General features: G+C 43.2%; 1 protein-coding gene and 1 non-coding gene across 2 annotated transcripts; one reads left to right on the top strand and one right to left on the bottom strand.

The window, feature by feature from the left end:
• Positions 1-2,098: 2,098 nt before the first annotated feature.
• Positions 2,099-19,303, bottom strand: LOC144485703 (putative G-protein coupled receptor 139). Its single transcript, XM_078203814.1, has 3 exons — positions 19,162-19,303; positions 7,533-7,547; positions 2,099-3,009 (listed from the first exon to the last, which is right to left on the bottom strand). The coding sequence occupies exons 1-3, from the start codon at positions 19,301-19,303 to the stop codon at positions 2,099-2,101; spliced, it is 1,068 nt and encodes a 355-aa protein (XP_078059940.1).
• Positions 18,854-18,925, top strand: trnae-uuc (transfer RNA glutamic acid (anticodon UUC)). Its single transcript has one exon. It is a non-coding gene; the product is annotated as a tRNA-Glu (tRNA).
• Positions 19,304-19,549: the final 246 nt, after the last annotated feature.

The following is a 19,549-nucleotide window of genomic DNA, read 5'->3' as shown; positions in this document are numbered from 1 at the left end:
CAAGATGATCAAAGGATTAGATAGGGTGGATAGTGAGAGCCTTTTTCCTCGGATGGTGTTCGCTAGCACGAGGGGACATAGCTTTAAATTGAGGGGTGAGAGATATAGGACAGATGTTAGAGGTAGGTTCTTTACTCAGACAGTAGTAAGGGCGTGGAATGCCCTGCCTGCAGCAGTGGTGGACTCGTCAACTTTGAGAGCGTTCAAGTGGTTATTGGATAAACATATGGATGATATTGGAATAGTGTAGATTAGAGGGGCTTTAGATTGGTACCACTGGTCGGCGCAACATCGAGGGCCGAAGGGCCTGTACTGCGCTGTAATGTTCGATGTTCTATGTTTCAAATCCGCATGACCCATTCATTCATTTATTGCCACTTTTTTCCCACGTTTTCGTTCCTTTCGTTGCCTGGAAAGCGCGTTGTGACGTACAATGATTGGGAAAAGCGCTATGTAAATGGAAGTCAGTCTTTCTTTAACGATCTTCAATCCCAATCTTCGGTTATTGACTTCAGTCAGTGGAAAGAGTTTGTCCCTATCTGCCCGATCAAATGGTCTTTTTTTCCATATTAGGAGAAGGGGAATAACCACGACACCACAGCAAAATTGTGGTGGTGCAATAGGCAAAGGAGCTTATTTAGATTTTGTGTGGTCATGCGGGAGTTCTGGATTATGTTTTACGAGAAGAGAATAGGCGTTGGATATAAACAGCACCCGCTGATACGCTGATATAGGGTGGGTTCGAGTTATGTTATTCTCTGTGGCCTAATTTGTCAGTGCGTTTGGCTGTTCACCGAAAAAGTGGTCGTTCAAAACCATCCACACAAGGCGTTTCACTTTTTAAAAACAATTACCGTTGATTGTCGCACAGTTTCGCTTGGGTCCTTGGGCAACAATAAAAATGTTTCTCAAGTGTTACCGGCTCGACTGATATCTGGTCTTACCAACATTATTTAGCTAATGAATATTCATTCATACATATTACATGCAATAATATGTTTATTTCAAATATGCTGTTAATGTTAAGAAATCCAATCAAATAAGAACGCTGGCTGAATGTGGTTGTGTGTCAGTCCTCCGAGGGGGTCCTCATCCTGAGATTGGACCCCAGTCTTTTAGATTTCCCGACCAGTGGAAACAATACCTGAGAATACTGCTGGTTTCAGTGAGATCGCCTCTCATTTTTATTAACTCCAGGGAATTTCAGCCCAATTTACACAGCCTCCAATCCCAGGAGAAAACTCTCATCCCAGGGACCAATTGTGACATAGACAACCGAGTATCACAGTAATCACAAGCAATCGACATTCAGTAAGAGTTACGAGGTCGCTCGTGGAAAGAAAGATAACCACAAACTTTGCATGGTCGCAGGACACTTGATTGATGAAGTAGAACAGAAGTGGAGTTGACGCTATAATGTTATTAGCGGGAGAACTCAAAGCTGAAATTCCTGGACAGTGACGGTAAAATTGAAACTGATCTGCCAGCAAATGATACTACTTAATTCATGGTCACATTAAGGACAGCTGTCATTATATTGGGATGTTTGTAACATGGGTACAAGGAAGAGACCCATCAGAAAATTGGGATAGTTGGAACTAAAGTAAAGGACGAATAGTCTTCAACGTGGAAGGCTAGCCTCATTAATACAAGAAGGACACTTGTTAGAGACTTGGGGTCCTTATATCTATGTTATAAAAAAGAAACTTGTGGGCACAGTAAGAATTCTCACAACACCAGGTTAACGTAGAACATGATTATTTGGTAGCACGAGCTTTCGGAGCACTGCTCCTTCATCAGCCTCTCACCTGTTGAAGGATCAGAGCTCCGAAACCTCGTGCAAACAAAAGATCTGTTGGACTTTAAGCTGGTGTTGTGAGAGTTCTTACTGTGCCCACTCCAGTCCAACGACAACATCTCCACATCAAGAAACTTGCGATCACCTGATGAACTTTGAAAGGTTGTGATTACATTAGAGATAATAATTCTCAGACATTGACATGAATTGGAGAGTATCCATTTTTATTTTCAAGCCTGTGCTGTTAAGAGGTGAAACAATTGACTAATTTTAGTAAAGAATTATAACTATTGGACTGCATTATTTTCTCGGAATAGTTAGTTTACTAATTCGGTTCAGTGGACATTGGAGAGCATTTTTCAATTCTTCTCTGAATTTCTTCTGGATGGCTGCGTAAATAAAGGTGTTGGTGCAGGAACTAAGAAGCTGCAGCATGTTCCCAGATTCCTGGAGAATGAATTTGGGATCACTGAAGCTTTTAATGTTATAATCGTTTGTGATTCGCACATTCAAGAACTGTATAACATATGTCATCCACAACAGGATGAAACTGCCAGAGATTGTGAAGAGTAAAATGATGGACTTTCTCCGGCTCTCCATCTCAGGGTCAGTCTGATTCTTTCCGTCATTGTCTGTACGAAGTCTCCTCCTGGCTCTACTGGCTGCTAGAATATGTCTGACTGTCAGAGCGTTGAACAGGAGAATTAGAAGGAACGGAGCACACGGGGTCAATATACAATCAAACCAGTCATATGCTGTCCATAGCAGTGAAGTATACCGGATATCCTTCAGTTTGCAATACCAGGGCACATTGTCAACCATGTAAATAGGCTCGTGAATAAAGTACCAGGGGATATTGGTTAAAAAGCCCAGGGCACAGACTGTTCCTATCACAACAGCCGCAGTTTTCTCGGTGCAGTATTTTATTTTCAATTTCTGGCAGCATATTGCCACAAAGCGATCAAAGGTAAACGTGACTGTTAACCAGACAGCACTCACTCTGGCTGCGTAAGTTACGACTGTGCTCACACTACACAGCGGGGTGATGGACAAGAAGCTGCCTGGAAAATAAATGGCACTGATACGATTTAATATCACAGCGGTGATAATGACCAGTAGATCTGTCACATTCATGGAGATAAGGTATCGAGTGATACATCTCGAAAGACCACACTTTCCTCTTGACAGGATCACAATCGCCACTAAATTAGCTGCATTAAACAGAAGGAGAATTAACTTACATGCAAAAACCACAATAATATCATCACATTGACCAAAATGCATGGACTCTTATTTTCTGCATCTGAAGCGATTTTCTGGGTCTGAAGAAACAACAGCTGATTTAATAATATGAAGATGGACGTTAGATGGAGGCAGACATCACGGATGGAAGAAGTATATTCTTAATCATCAAAATGGATTATCTGTTTATCAAGCATTGACTTCTCAATTACCATTACATTTTACCGTGCACGGTAATGAATTAATAAAGTTTCTATTTCCGAAATCAACCAATTAGTGGAGTCTGATGACATTTCAACGGGTATGGAAAATATTGGTGTTGATGTTTCCATGAATGGAGTAATTCGCTTACGAGGGTTGATTGGAGAAACGTGTCGAAATATTTGTCAAATGTCAAAAATTCATTCGGGTTCTTCGGAGAGACGATCGGGAGAAAACTGCTCACGACACAGGAACGGCAAGCAAGGCAACAAATCCTCCATCCGCACACCGACCAGAGTGAAGAACCTCATTGGACAAAACCATACCCTTAAAACCGCAAAACATTCTCACCGTCTCCCAGGCTCGAAAAAGGCAGACACTCCAGGAAGCGTGGAAAAAGTGTAAGTGAGAGTGAAACAACGCGGCCCCAAGGCCCCCACCCCCAGCTTATTCCTTACAAATCTCCAGTCTCTGGAAAACAAGCTAGACGAACTTAGAACGAGACTCACTTTCCAAAGGGAACTGAGGGGTTGCTGTGTACTCTGTTTCACAGAGACTCTTGCTTCACCGGACAGTGCCCTAAAACCAGTGGGCTTCTCAATCCATCGAATAGACCGTACAGCGGCCTTAGCCATGGCTAGGGGTGGTGGGCCTGCTTCTTTATCAACACCTTGTGGTGCCTCGGCGTAGCGACACAGCAACTTTCTGCTCCCCAGACCTGGAATATCTCATGCTAAAATGCCACCCCTACTCCCTTCCGCGGGAGTTCACCGCCGTTATCCTGATGGTAGTTCACCTTCCACCCAATGCACACGTGAAGATTACGCCAGACGAAATATACATCACTACGATTAGCCTTGAGACGAGGCTTTGTTCATCGTTGCTGTGGACTTCAATCAGGCCAAACTCAAGAGCATACTACCAAGATACCACCAACACGTTTCCTATTCCAACACAGGCCCAAACATCCTAAACCACTGCTGCACAAATATCAAACATGCTCTATCGTTGCCCAGACTTTTGCCAATCAAACCACAGGACAGTACTCTTGCTTCGGCTTACTAGCAAGAACTGAAGCGGGAGAATCCATCAAAGAAAGTCGTGCAATGTTAGTCTGAGGTTAGTATTTAAAAACTCTGTAACCAGCCTGAAAGAGTACGCCACGACAGGAACTGACATCATTAATAAGTGTGTAGAAGGCAATGTGCCAACGAAGCAAATCGTGTGTTTCCAACCGGAAACAATGGATTAACAGGGATATCCACTGCTTGCTGAAGTCCAGGTCTGAGGCATTCAAGTCAAGCGACACTGACCTATACAAGAAAGCCAGATACGATCTAAAGAGATCCATCAAAGATGCCAAAAGACAGTACCGGACCAAGCTAGAGTCCTAGGCTAGCCACACGGAGCCCCGCTTGTCTGCAAGACATAACAGGCTACAAGATGAAGGCATGTTCAATCGCCGGCTCCAACGCACCTCTCCCTGATGATCTCAATACATCCTATGCCGGTTTTGAGCAAGAGGTCAGCCAGCACATGGCCTCTACCCTGGAAGCACAGGATGAACCTATATCTGGGGTCACCATTGCAGATGTCAGAGCAGCTTTCTTGAAGGTTAACCCACTGAAAGGGACTGGCCCAGATGGGGTACCCGGACGAGCATTCAGAACCTGCGAGGATCAGCTGGCGGGCGTATTCACAGACATCTTCAACCTCTCTTTACAACAATCTGAGATCCCTATCTACTTCAATAAGACGACCATCATCCCGGTACCGAAGAAAAACCAAGCAGCGTGCTTTAATGACTATCAGCCAGTGGCTCTGACAAATATCATCATGAAGTTCTTCGAAAGGTTAGTCATGGCATGAATCAATTCCAGCCTCCCGCACGACCTGGATCTACCACAATTTGACTACCACCGCAACAGATCCACAGCAGACGCCGTTTCCCTGGCCCTGCACTCAACCTTAGAACACCTAGATAATAAGGACACCTATGCCAGATTCCTATTTATTGACTACAGCTCAGCCTTCAACACTATGATTCCCACGAAACTCATCTCCAAACTCCGTGGCCTGTGCCTCGGCACCTCCCTCTGCGACTGGATCCTGAACTTCCTCACTCATAGTCCACAATCAGTAAGTTAATTCAACAACACCTCTTCCACGATAATCCTCAACCCCCGTGCCCCACAAGACTGTGTTCACAGCCCCCTACTATAATCCTTATACACCTATGACTGTGTGGCCAAATTCCGCTCCATGTCGATTTTCAATTTTGCTGATAACACCACCTAGTGGGTCGGATCTCAAACAATGACGAGTACAGGAATCTGGTGAACTGGTGCGGCAAAAATAATCTCTCTCTCACTGTCAACAAAACGAAGGAGATTGCCATCAACATCAGGAATCGTAAAGGAGAACATGCCCCTGTCTACATCAATGGTGCCGAAGTAGAAAGGGTCGAGAGCTTCAAGTTTTTAGTTCTCCAGATCACAAACAATCTGTCCTGTTAACCGCCCCCCCCCGCCCCCCAATGGACGGAACTGGAGTTGAGAAAGCCCACCAAATTTCTCAGAAGACGAATGAAATATGGCATGTCAGCTATGACTCTCACCAATTTTTGCAGATGCACCATAGAAAGCATTATTTCTGGTTGTATCACAGCTTGGTATGGCTCCTGCTCTCCCCAAGATTGCAAGGAACTGCAAAAGTTTGTAAATGTAGCCCAATCCATCACGCAAACCAGCCTCCCATCCATTGACTCTGTCTACACTTCCCACTGCCCCGGCAAGGCAACCAGCATAATTAAGGACCCCATGCACCTCGGACATTTTCTCTTCCACCTTCTTCCTTCAGGAGATAGATACAAAAGTGTGAGGTCACGTACCAACCGACTCAAAAACAGCTTCTTCCCTGCTGCTCTCAGATTGTTGAATGGACTTACCTTGCATGAAGTTGATATTTGTCTACACCATAGCCATGACTGCAACACTACATTTTGTACTCTCTCGTTTCCTTCTCTATGAACGATATGTTTTGTCTGTATAGCACGCAAGAAGCAATACTTTTCACTGTATGTTAGTACAGGGGACAATAATAAATCAAATCAAATCAAAACCTCAGAGGAAGGATTAAACCGAAGAGGGGATTGATTTAATGTTATATATAAGGGAAGAAAAAGTGACGTCAGGACAAACTTTTGGCGCATGCAAATTTGCTGCATGAGAATGAGGTTGTGATAGTATTCGTAGCGACATTCAAGAGGGCATTGACTTATCATCTGAATAGGAAACGTGTGTGGTGACAGGGAAACGAAGGGGGAAACTGGAGAAACTGAACTGATCTTGCCGAGCAAACGTCTATGCTGCGACAATTCGAATATTCCATGCACTGAAAGATTAGAAACTTGAACAGAAAGCACAGATGATATAGCAATAATTGGAATTAAAACATAGAGAAACATTTATTATATCGTAAATCGGCACAACATGGATGATATCATACCTGTCTACCATGATGAGCATTTTTCACAGTTTAGCCCACTTAATTTAACTGTTCAATAATCTTTCGAATTTTATTTTTCCATCTACACTGATTAGGATGTAACTTAAGTTTATCGGGACATTTTGATGTGTGACCTTTTACATCGCATCTTCTCAGCCAATTATAGTTCGGATTAATCATTGAAGTGCCAACAGAATCCTAGCAAGAAACGACCAGTCATATCCTGTGAGTTCGAATGGTTTCTCTTATCTTTGCATTCTGTTATGTAGCTTAGCCAATTTCACAGAATGGGACAATTATTACAGATCAGCACGGTGCCATTTGAGCAATTGTGATTGCATCGTTTCTCTGAATGCACGTCTCACCGAAGGTCATCCACCGTCCTATCCTCCTAACATTCCACGTTCATCCATCCAGATAAATATGCAGTTAGTTTCTGAATTGTTCAAAAGGATCTCTCTCAACCACAATCTCATGCAGTGTATCACAAACACTCGCCACTCGCAGCGTACAACCCATGTCCTTAAATGAATTTTGCTGATTTCACGAGTTACTTTCATACTGTTCCCTTTAGTGTACGATATTTTCACTGGTGGAAACAGCCTCTCCACATCCAGTAAGTCCAGAACTCTTTTGACATTGATATTTAGTCCCAAATATTTATATGCGTTTATTTCTATTCCAGTATCTTCACCGTGAAGTAACGTGGCCCTGTGGAGTCTCTAATCAAATGTTTTGTGAACTCTGTTACAAATGACACCGATAGATATTAAAAGCACATTACTGCGGATGCTGGAATCTGAAATCAGAAAGAGAAAATGCTGGAAAATTTCAGCAGGTCTGGCAGCATCTGTCGGAGAGAAAAAAGCTGACGTTTCGAGTTCAGAAGGCCCTTTGTCAAACTTCTTTGTCAAAGCAAATTCTACACCGATAGATATTCCCATGTCCAGTACTTTGATCACTGCTTTATTAAGTCAAATCTGGTTCGTCGAGGATTTAGAAAACCATATCCTGAGTTATTTCACCACTTCTGCCCTTGCCTTGCGCATCCCGACCAGAAAAATATGTTTGTTGCCCACAGATCTTTGAACCCCTTTACTAATTTTAATCAAAGCGGCTAACTAGTTATTTAATCTTATATACGGAATGTACAACATATGAGATTTATGAAACCGTTCCTGAGAATTCACTCTCGAAGACTTGGTATCGTTATAGCAAATCGACATTGCACCATTTTTGAATGAAAAGTCTATCCTTCGTGAGGTGACATGGAAGAAAATGAGTATATTGCTCCTGGTATTCAAACGTCGGATAACTTCAACCCTTTTGTTTCATGGTATCCTTGAGACGCATTCAATTAGACAACGAATAACTTATTTTGAAGCATTACCTGGGACTGCAATGACAGCAAGTGTAGTGTAGTAAATAGCATATGGTAGTCCAGTAGGTGGAGCATGCATCTTCTGTGAGGGGCGGCGATGTCTTTCTGAGAATGATTTGTGCTCTGCTCGACTTTCAAAGAACATTCTATTATACCTCATGTTATCCCCCGTAGACACAATTAGGTTATATTACCAATAATGTTGCTTGCACTCACTGAACAAACACCGTTAATTAAACAATTACAATGGCGGATTGTAGCCTATGAGCAAGCACTTTGATATGGTCTGTTTTTAGCTTCGTTGTTAATATCATAGATTGAACACAATTACAAATGTGCGATTTTAAATTAAAATGTATATCTTTTAACAAAGGTGACCTGATGGCTTACCGCTTAAATGGACCTTCAATTAAACAATAACGATTTTTATTGCTCACCTATATCCTAATTAGGACAGTAACAATTCCATCTATATCAATGTTCTGGAATTGAATAGCGGTATAAAAACAAAAGGAGGCCTATCGACATGAAACTTGTACAAATGACATGAAAATCAAAGGAACCTCAAACTAGTCGATCCTTCTATAACTATGACCGCAGGCTCCATAACGTAGAGTCATAATATCATGCAGTGCAGAAGAGACCCTTCGGCACATCGATTCCGCACCAACAAAAATACACTAAATGTAAACTAATCCCCCTTTACAGCATTTGGCCCATAGTCTTGAATGCTGTGGCATTTCATGTGCTCATCAAAAAAAACTCTGTTGGATTCCCACCTCTACAATCCTCCCAGGCAGTGCAGTCCAGACTTCTAACTCTCTCTGTGAAAAATGTTTCCTTAAAAGCCCTCTAAACCTCCTGCTCCTCACCTGAAAATTATGCCCCTTTGCTACTCATCCTTCAACGATGTCCTCCCCATCCTGTCCGTAAACCTCTTAACCTTATCCAATCCAATCAGGTACCCTTCCTTTCTCCTCTGTTCTAAATATATTAATCCTATCCAGCATCTCTCCATATCTAAAATTATTCATCTCAGGCGCCATCCTTGTGAATATTCTCTTCAGCCTCGCCAATGAAATCACATGCTTCCTATAATTGGGCGACAAGAACTGCATCCAGTACTTCCAGCTTTTGCCTATCCAAAGTTTCATACAGTTCCAACATAAACTCCCTGCTCAAGTAATCTATACCACGAGGGATAGTGAAGTTCTGTATGCCTTCTTAACTATCATATTACTCTGTTCTGCCGCTTTCAAGGATCAGTGGACAAACATCCTAAGATAATTCTGCTCCTCTGAACTTCATTTTGTCCTTCCATCCATTGCATTCTCCCTTGTCATTTTCCTCCTTCCTAAGTGTGTCATTCAACACTTCACAGGGCTATGCCCCTGATCGGCCGCATCTGAGCAACTCACAGAAAGATAGGAACATAGGAATTATGCGCAAATGTCGGTAAATTCAGCCCTGCTATCATGCTCCCCCATGCAATCAGATCATTGTTGATCGATTCTTGGTCTCAAATGCATCATCCCAAATGCTCCCAATATCCCTCTTTCTCTTTTGATACTGGAAATGTATCTGTCTCACTCTCGAAACCATTCAACGATTCAGACTCCACCGTGCTGTGGGACAACGAGTTCCACAAATCCATCACCGTTTGCGAGAGGTAGTTCCTCCTGAGCTCAGATTTTAATCTACAACCTCTCAACCTATATATGTGACCTCTTTTTCTGGATTGCCGCAGAAGAGAAAGCAATTGCTCTACATTTATCTCATCAATCCATTTTACAATTTGATATCTCCCCAACAGAATCTGTCATCTCTATCTTCCTGCAATCTAGAAAATGTTCGCTAATAGCCACACCAGCATTTTTTTCTGTCACTCTTAAACTTACTTATCATCCGCCCACCTTCTCATCTATATCGTTTCGGAAAAATAGTTTATTTTTGGCATGAGGGAGCCATATACATCAGAACATAAGAAATAGGAGCAGGAGTAGGCCATCTAGCGCCTCGAGCCTCCCCCGCCATTCAATAAGATCATGGCTGATCTGAAGTGAATCAGTTCCACTTACCCGCCTGCTCCCCATAACCCTTAATTCCCTTACCGATCAGAAATCCATCTATCCGTAACGTAAAAATATTCAACGAGGTACCCCCACCACTTCAGTGGGCAGAGAATTCCAGAGATTCACCACCCTCTGAGAGAAGAAGTTCCTCCCCAACTCTATCCGAAACTGAACCCCCTTTATTTTGAGGCTGTGCCCTCTAGTTCTGGTTTCCTTTCTAAGTGGAAAGAATCTCACCACTTCAATAGTGAAGTGTACCTGTTCCATTCGGTATCTACCCACTCTGGCTTTTTCTTTCTTTCTGTCGATAGATCTGCCTCAGTCCTTCCCTCTCTCAGTCTAACTATTCATTTCCCTCTTTTGTTTTTGTTCCTCCTATTCTCTCCCTGTCTGGGTGGAATCAAGTTTAATTGAATTGACTCCTGAAATGAGGCGGTTGTTGAGCTGGGGTTGATTTTAATGGCGGAGGAGACTCAATGGGACATGTGATCTAATCCATCTCCAATGATTCTGTTCACTGCCAATACTAGTTCCGACAGCAATGACTTCTGTTGGTGTCGTTGATCGGAAGTTTAAGGCATTAAATTTAGGATAGCGACATTTGTGGAGGAGTGTGATCAAATTCTCCCAATGTCAGATTTTTATTGAAATTACTTTAAACGTTACGAACTTTGATCAAACATGTGATTATTAAAATTGAATGCAGTAGAATGTGTCACCATTCATTTTGATTAGAGAAACCAGCAGAGAGAATATAAAGTGAGCTACTGACGGGCTTGTGGAACGAGTTTAGTTGCTCCACAAGTAAACCGGATCTGCTTCAAATCATGCATCGCAAAGTTTCTGTAGTGCAGTCGTTACCATGTTTGCCTCACATGTGCACAGATCCCCGGGTCAAGACCGAGCAAAAACATTTCGAAATGGGTTAATTTCAAATGATTCAGATTTATTCTTGCTTTTCGCGAAACATTGATTGAGGTCTTGTGGCATTTAAAATGGGAGTCACTCAATAAAGAGATTAAAAGGGAAGGTCTGTGATAGAGAGCATAACAGGATGGGTTAACTGACACAAGGAATGATGGACAAGGGCAACATTGAGTGGTTCCCAATATTTTTATACTTTGCTGCTTTTATGGGTGAACTCCAGCTCTCCATTCCTCCGGCAATTTCACCGCTCAAACTGAGACTTTCTCCATCCCGCTTTGTTAATCCCACAGTTACTTCTTTCTGAATGAAAACTGCTTGCAATCAGTCGAAGTCAAATAGTTTTGTGCTTCATTCAGCGAGAAGTTTTCTTATCATTTAGCCCGATATTTTTATCCAGAAATGAGTGAAATTTGTGTCAATGCAAACGGTTAATTCTGACCCATTATCAACCAGATTTTACCGAGTGTCACCATCTCCATCGTCAGCGCTTTTCATCCTATATCTGTCCTTCACTATCTGTGTTTCTTTTTGACCTTTTGTCCATGTGACATTTCCAACTCGGAAGCAAAACTACAAACCTCACTCCACCGTTTCTGGCAGAGCGGCTTTGGACCAGGAAGTATTACAGTTTGTTTATCAAAAACATTAAATCTTAGTGTATCGAAGCCAGCCTGTGACCCCGAAAGCACCGAACACTAGCCACGAGACCAGCAGGATGTAATTTTCCTGAATCTCGCAGTCACGGATTACAGGAATGTGCACAGTGCCAATTAAACACAGTCACCCACTCCTTCCAGTCTGTTAAGATATGAAATTGTTCATATTTTCACACTAGCTTCCAGTATGACCAAAGCAGAGCTGTGACAAGCTGATGTTGTTCAGAATTTTTACCACACTCAGGTTTATAACACTTCGATGCCAACATTCCTCGAACGTGGTGAGCTACAGTGAAATTTAATGCAGTTGAAGATAGCTTATTGAAGATAGCTTACTCATTTTTTTCAGGAGGAACCAGCAAGGGTAAAGTAAATATGAATTGCTGTGGGTTTTTGATGGGATTGTGCATTTGGGGCTGATATTTCACTCTACTGTTCAAATTGGCACAGGTATTGAACGACCATTTTCAGCCTGTAGCTGTGTGTTGCGGTCCGTGGTGTAATGGTGAGCACTCTGGACCCTGAATCCAGCAATCCGAGTTCAAAACTCGGCTTTAATTTGCAAATGCTGATGGTTGGTTTGCTGAAGGGCATTTTGTTTAAATTTCTCACAAAGTACGAATCGAAAGGACAATTTGTCAGCAAGTTCAACTGCTATTACAATGCACATTGCTGAGCCTCTGGTGCCAGGTGCCTGCAACATCAGTGTTTTTCATCTTTTCGCTGCTCTTTAACTCCTCTGTTGAAAAAAAGAAACAGTTGGTGTCACACAATAACAATTCGACTGGAGTCTGGCAATTATTGAGCAAGTGTTTACGTGCGTGTGTGTGTGTGTGTGTGTCTGTGCGCCTGTGTGTCTTTGTCTATGTGTGTGTGTGTGAGAGAGAAAGAGGGCGTTGGTGTGTGTGTGTTTTGGGATAAAAGTCTTCCATCAGAGTGCTGTTGATTCAATGGGTGACGGTTCACACTCTGGCCTCTCGCCTCCTAACTTTTGTTTAAATTGGGACAGATAACAGAGTGAATTACACCTCTAGGTGGACACAAAGCCCACTGTCGCTTCCCCGACTCTCAGCGCTTTGTATTCTTGAGCAATCGTTCTCTGGGCCTGATGCAATGACGCCAAGAGAGTCATTCTCTGCAAAAACTGCAACTTGCACATTGCTGAGTCTCTGGCGAAAGATGCCTGCATCAGCAATGTTTTTTTTTTCATCTTTCGCTGCTCTTTAAATCATCTATTGAAAGAAATGAGCAGTTGGTATCACACAACAACAATTCGACTGGAGATTGGCAATTATTGAGCAAGTGTGTGTGTGTGTGTGTGTTTTGGGAGAAAGGCCGAGTGTCATAGGTCAGAGTGCTATCATTTCCATGTCGTAACGCTTCGCAGTTTGGACTCTCGCCGTCCCACCTCTTGTTTAAATTGGGACAGATGAGTGAGTGAATGGTACAAGTAGGTGGATCCCCAACAAAATATATCCTGAATTCGTAACATCTTTTGAAATGATTAATTCTCTTTATGTTTCATTTCATGTCAAACAGGGTGACAGATCCTTGTATCTTATTATTTAAAACCTCAGCCCTTTGACGATGTAAACAGGTCAAGTTCAGTCAAAGAAAACTAATCCACATTGAACGAGAAAAAAAGACACTGAAGGTACTGCAAACCCCACCTCAAAACAGAAAATATTGGAAACAGCAGGTCAAACAGCGTCTGTGGTGAGGGAAACAGAATGAATGGTTCGGGTCGCTGACGTTTTATTCAAACTGGAAGAAGTTAGAGGTTTAATAGTTTACGAGCAAATACAGAGTGAGGGAGAATAGAGGGCGAGAACCCTATTTATGATCTTGTGATAGGATGTAAGGCTGGAGTGATTGAATGACAATGAGGATGATTATTGTTCCCACTGACATAATCTTCCAGGTCTTGCTTTAAATCTTGCGCAAAATGAGAAGACATTTGCTCTCTGAATTAAGGACTAAACTCTTCGACTGCCCGGGAAGCAGGGATAGCTTTAATTCAGAAAGCAGTGACGGTGAGATTAGTGGGGCGGCACGGTGGGACGGTGGTTTGCACTGCTGCCTCACAGGGACAGGGACCCGAGTTAGATTCCTGTTTGGGTCACTATCTGTGTGAAGTATGCATGTTCTTCCCGTGGCTGCATGGGTTTTCACCCACAGTCGGAAAGATGTGCTGGTTAGGTGCACTGACCCGAGTGGGCGCTGGAGTGTGGCGGGTCGGTGAATTTCATCGTAAATTGCAAAGTTAACCTTACTTGTGACTAATAAAGCAAAGCAGGATAGAGAAAGACTCCGTTTGAACGGTGACACTGCCAAGACTTCACCAACGAAAGCAGCAAACACAGCGTGGGGCTCGAACCCACGACCCTGAGATTAAGAGTCTCATACTCCACCAACTGACCGCGAGGGACACATATCAGAACTGGCACTTAATATTCTAAAATGCGTGGAGGCAAATATTGCTTTGCCATCTGGTGTCCCAGCTTGTTCTGATTACAATGTTTACAATTAATCAACCGACAGAATCATTGAGGTAAGAAGGCATTCCTCTCTATCATCAATAACTTCATTTACATCTTCCACTTCTTAGCTTCACCTCCTTCCAAACATTGCAAACTCCTCTTACATCTTTCACCTGAACATTTTTGATCTACATACTCAAAACTGGCGGGGAAACAGCGTCCACAGTATGTCCGAAGTCAAACTGTCACCCCATTTTCAGACGTTTCAATCTGGTTAAGTGAATGTTCGCAAGCATTGTCACCTTTTGAAAATGCCTGGATTCTCTGTGAGTGTGTCGTGCTCATAGCAGCATTGCAGTGTGTGCTGAGGTTCTCAAATCAAACCCCTGTGAGCCAATTCCGCCATGTCACCGGAATTAAACTAACAAAATCCACGACTTATCCATTACAGAACAAGTGCTTGTTCAGGATTTGCACCCGGGACCTCCTGCAAGCTTGGGGATTTAACACCCAAAGTGAGAACACCCCTAGACCAACAAGCTATCGGTACAAAAGTGCATCAACTAAATATATATTCTATTGCCATCTAAAAGCGGATCAGACATCTGCACTGAAATGTGGCAACGTTGGAAAAACTCAGGAAGTCAGACAGCGTCTGTGCATAGGGAAACAAAGATAAATATTCACCTCCATGACCTTTCATTAACATTGGGAATGTTTAGAGATGTTGGGAGTTCAAAACAAATGAAATCCAGCAGGGAGGAAACATAACAACATCTGGTAGGGTGGAAGCCTAGAGAAAATGAATGAGGGAAACAGAGAATCACAGAATGATTACACCACAGGATGAGACGATTACAACGTTACTTGCACGACTCACATGCAATGTGGGTGAAGGGGAACCAGAGGATGTACTGTGCATATATTTCAACAGAACCACAGTGATGAGGTTGGTGGGCTTGAAAATTGATCGTTCCGCAAAGAAACATAGGAACGTAGGAATTGGGAGCAGATGTAGGCAAATTCAGCCCTTTGGTCCTGTTCCGCCATTCAATCAGATCATTGTTGATCTCTCTTTGATCTGAAATCTACCTCCCCACCTGTTCTCTATACCCCTTTGATGCGTTTTTCTATATCAGAAACATTTCTATCCCTTCTTGAAATCATTCAATGATTCAGGCTCCACCGCGTTATGGGGCAGCGAGTTCCAACAATTCACCGCCCTTTGCGAGTAGTTCTTCCCCATCTCAGTTTTAAATCCACGGGCTCTCAAACTATACACGTGACCTCTTGTTCTTGATTGCCCCATAAGAAGAAGCTTTTGGTCTACCTTTTCTTTATCAATCCATTTAGAATTTTATATATCTCTATCTGATCCCCTCTTCATCCTTCTAAACTTTAGCATTTTGTGGGACCATTTCACCTCACTGTCAATTCCATGACCCAGAGAACTGAATCCGTGTTGTCATTGGCTGAAGGAGGCAATAATGTTCCATCCAAACAGGACATTTTGAAGAGGAAACGTGTCACAAGTGAAAAAAGATCTGAGAGGAAAATAATGAGCAAAGGGACATGTGTGAAGTCAGTTTGAAAAACACAGTTCACCGGTTTCCGTGGTAGTCCAGTGGCTTGTGTTCAGCACTCTCCCTGTGATGTCTGGTTTCAATTCCCGCTTTGGAAAAGAAGACTATTTGCTCTCAGCAAACCATTAATAATGATCTGATTTACTCTCTGATCGAAAGCAGGTCTACTAGAATCAGCCGAGTGAGGTTTGCAAGTTTATATCAGAGCTGGAAGTTTCACATGTGCAACAGTTGAAGAACAAACACAGAAAGAAGAGGAAAGTGATAGGGTGCAAAACTTTTATGAAGGGCATAGATAGGGTGAACAGTGGGCAGCATTTTTCCCAGGTCGGAGGTGACGAACACAAGGGGTCACGGGTTCAAGGTGAGGGGGGCAAGGTTCAACACAGATGTCAGGGGAAGGGACGTATTTTACACAGATGGTGATGGGGGCGTGGAATGCACTGCCAAGCAAGGTGATTGAGGCGGACATGCTTGGATCGTTTAAGACTTGTCTCGAGAGCCACATGAACAGACCGGCAATAGAGGGATACAAACAAATGGTCTCGTTGGGCACATGAGCGGCGCAGGTTTGGAGGGCCGAAGGGCCTGTTCCTGTGCTGTATTGTTCTTTGTTCTTTGTACTAACGATTGAGATGTTGTTGCAAGGTAAAATCTGTCTGGTCGTGAGCCAGATTTTACCGTTTATATTGACACTGAATTATGAAACTTTTTCCTCACTCTGCATTGGAAAGCATTTGGCAATATTTCTGTCCGGTTTCGAAGCGTCGGAAGCGAAAGTGATAATTGCACTGGAGTGTTTGTTATATGTTGTCATTGGCTGAACACATCACTGGCGTTGAAAGAGAGGGCGCCATTTTGCAGGAGAAAGCTGTTTGTGGCGAAAGTGGCGTGAAAATTAAAGTACCAGAAGCAGCGTGGATAAATTAAATTCTAAAACACGCTGTAAGCTGCTGGCCTGGTTGTTAGAGTTTGTCTCTGTCGCTGCTGTTTAGATTACTGGTCTGGAATTGAAGATTTATTGCTCTCATCCAAACTGTGAAAACTGTGAGTTATTTCCTGGATGAAGATATAGAACGTAATCTCGCCTCGGGCCCTGAAGTGCAGACTCTGAGCAAATTCATCAGGAGGTTCTCTTGTCATTTCTGGCAGGAAATTGGGAAGCAACGAGCTTAAGGACAGTTTAAATGATGCCGGCTCTTCACTGCAGCGCATTGCGTTTCTGACGTGAGATGATTTCTGTTTGTTACGCAGTTCAGGCTGACCTGATTCAGGGAAGGAGCAGGCTCATGTCTCCTGTTGGCCTTTCCCACCTCCATTGCGTTTGATGAATTTGAGTAACATTATCATTAAATAACATGATTGCGATACATTCCAATGTGGTAGTGTGGCCGAGCGGTCTAAGGCGCTGGATTTAAGGCTCCAGTCTCTATGGGGGCGTGGGTTCGTTTTGGTCCTTGCCGCTGCAGTCCAACAGCTCAGAATTAATCCCATGAGTGTGTGTGGTGCCGATTTCGTCATGAACAACGAGCAGAGACATTACCAACTTTAAAAAGTTGTTGGGGTAAAGCAGCGTGTGTGCAAGATGCACCTTTCGAGAGCACACACAGGCTGAATTTCTGACGACTGAGTTCAACAACCTGATGAAGGAGCAGCGCCCCGAAAGCTCGTAATTCCAAATAAGTCTGTTTGACTTTAACCTGCTGTTGTGAGAATTCTTGCTCTACCCACTCAGTCCAAAGCCGGCATCTCCACATCATGATATAAACAACATGATTACAAACAGTGAGACTGGATTCCCGGCCCAGGAATTAAGGTGATGGACTTGGATTTTCTAACTGAAGTTCAAATCCTGTCATGTACACTTCCCATCATTCTGACCAGATATTTACAGAATTAACCTGGCTTCTGTGATAACCACCACACAATATAAACACGGAGATGGCCTCAGGGCAAGCAGATCCGGTTTACTGGAGAACAACTAGACTGGCTCCAGAAGCTCATCTTTTGCCCACAGCAATTGATATTACATTGTCTCTGCGTGTTCCTCCTGTCAAAATGAATAATGATACTTCCCACTGCATTAAAGTTTCGTAATAACATGTTCGAGAAAAAATATTCATGACGTTTAAAGCAAATCAACTGAACACCTGAAATTTGTGGCATTTGGCCACTTTCCCCCACAAATGCTATTGCCTCGAATTCAATGCCTCAGAACACTCACCAATGCTTTTAGCGGAAATGATCGCTGTCAGATATGGTGATGCAGGGAACAGAATTAATGGATTCGGATAGGCTCACATGTCCCATGGAGTCTGCTCCATAATTTAAGGAGATTATGACGAACCCCAGGACTCAACACCAATTTCCAACCCGATCATGATGGCCCTTCATTGCCTTAGGTTCCAAACATATCTTCATCTGAAACTTCAATATCCTCATTAACTGAGGATCCACAGACCTCTGGCGAACCGTCATCCAGACACGAAACTTTGGCTCTTTTCTCTCTCCATAGATGCTGCGAGACCTGCTGAGATGTTCCAGCATTTTCTGTTTTTGTTTCAGTTTCCAGCATCCTCAGTATTTTGCTTTTCCCGCCCCGAGTTACATTCAGTTTTTTTTTTCTATCACAACTTTGTCAACTCTTACCCACGGCTCCCACCCTCACCCCCCCCCCCCCCCCCCGCCCCCGCACCCCCCCCCCCCCCGCATCTCCCACACTGAAAGTATAAACCTCGTCCTATTTTCCTGTCTTCAGCTTTGATGACTGACCATGCAGATTTGAAATGTTGGGTCTATTCCCTCTCCAGAGAGGCCGTCATGCCAGTTGAGATTTCCCAGCATTTTAAGCTTTTCTTTTAAATTCCAGCATCTGCAGTAATTTGCTGTTGACTGAAGTAGTCATTCCTGTTCGAACAAAACATGAGTTTTTTTCCCACAAACCTTTCTCGAGTATTTAAAAAACGCTGCAATGTATCGGTCAGATTAAAGCCCTTGCTTGCATCTTCCCTGGTGGTCTAGTGGTTAGGATTTGGCGCTTTCACCGCCGCGGCCCGGGTTCGATTCCCGGTCAGGGAATGTCGATTTTATAACTGCCGACCAGCACATGATTTAGGAGGGGCTGAAATTGCTTCCTGATCGAAAACAGGAGTGATCATTGTGCCAGTTTGAACTACCTGGAGAAACATAATAAACCCACTTGCACAATCCCGTCAATTGTCCCCGGCAATTTATGTTTACATTCCCCTTGCTGCTTCCTCCTGTCAAAATGAATAATAATGCATTCTGCTCCACTAAATTTCACTGTAGCTCACCACATTCACAGATCATTCGTAACCTCTGCGTCCTCTGTAGCTTCTTGTGGTAAATCTGCTGAACAACATCAGAGATTTGTATCTCATTGATCATCATTACTGTCTCCATTGCTTCATTCCAGGTCACGGTCGCTACAGACATAGTCACACAGTCATTCTACCTTCTGCAGCAAATTATATTCTCTTCCTTTGCTTTCAGATACTTTCACCACCTGAAACTAATTGCACGCGAAGTAAAATGTTCTGATGAGTTGACAGTTTATCATCAATTCTGGGCCTTGGAGGTGAAAGGATTGACTCTGAACGACTTGACCACCCGGCCTCCACGATCGCCAGCTAAATGTTGCCTTATCCATCACTCCTTGTTTCATTTAATCATCCTCCCTTG

This window comes from Mustelus asterias, unplaced genomic scaffold (assembly GCF_964213995.1).
Source record: "Mustelus asterias unplaced genomic scaffold, sMusAst1.hap1.1 HAP1_SCAFFOLD_211, whole genome shotgun sequence".
Taxonomy (NCBI): domain Eukaryota; kingdom Metazoa; phylum Chordata; class Chondrichthyes; order Carcharhiniformes; family Triakidae; genus Mustelus; species Mustelus asterias.
This window is presented reverse-complemented; position numbering and strand designations above follow the sequence as displayed.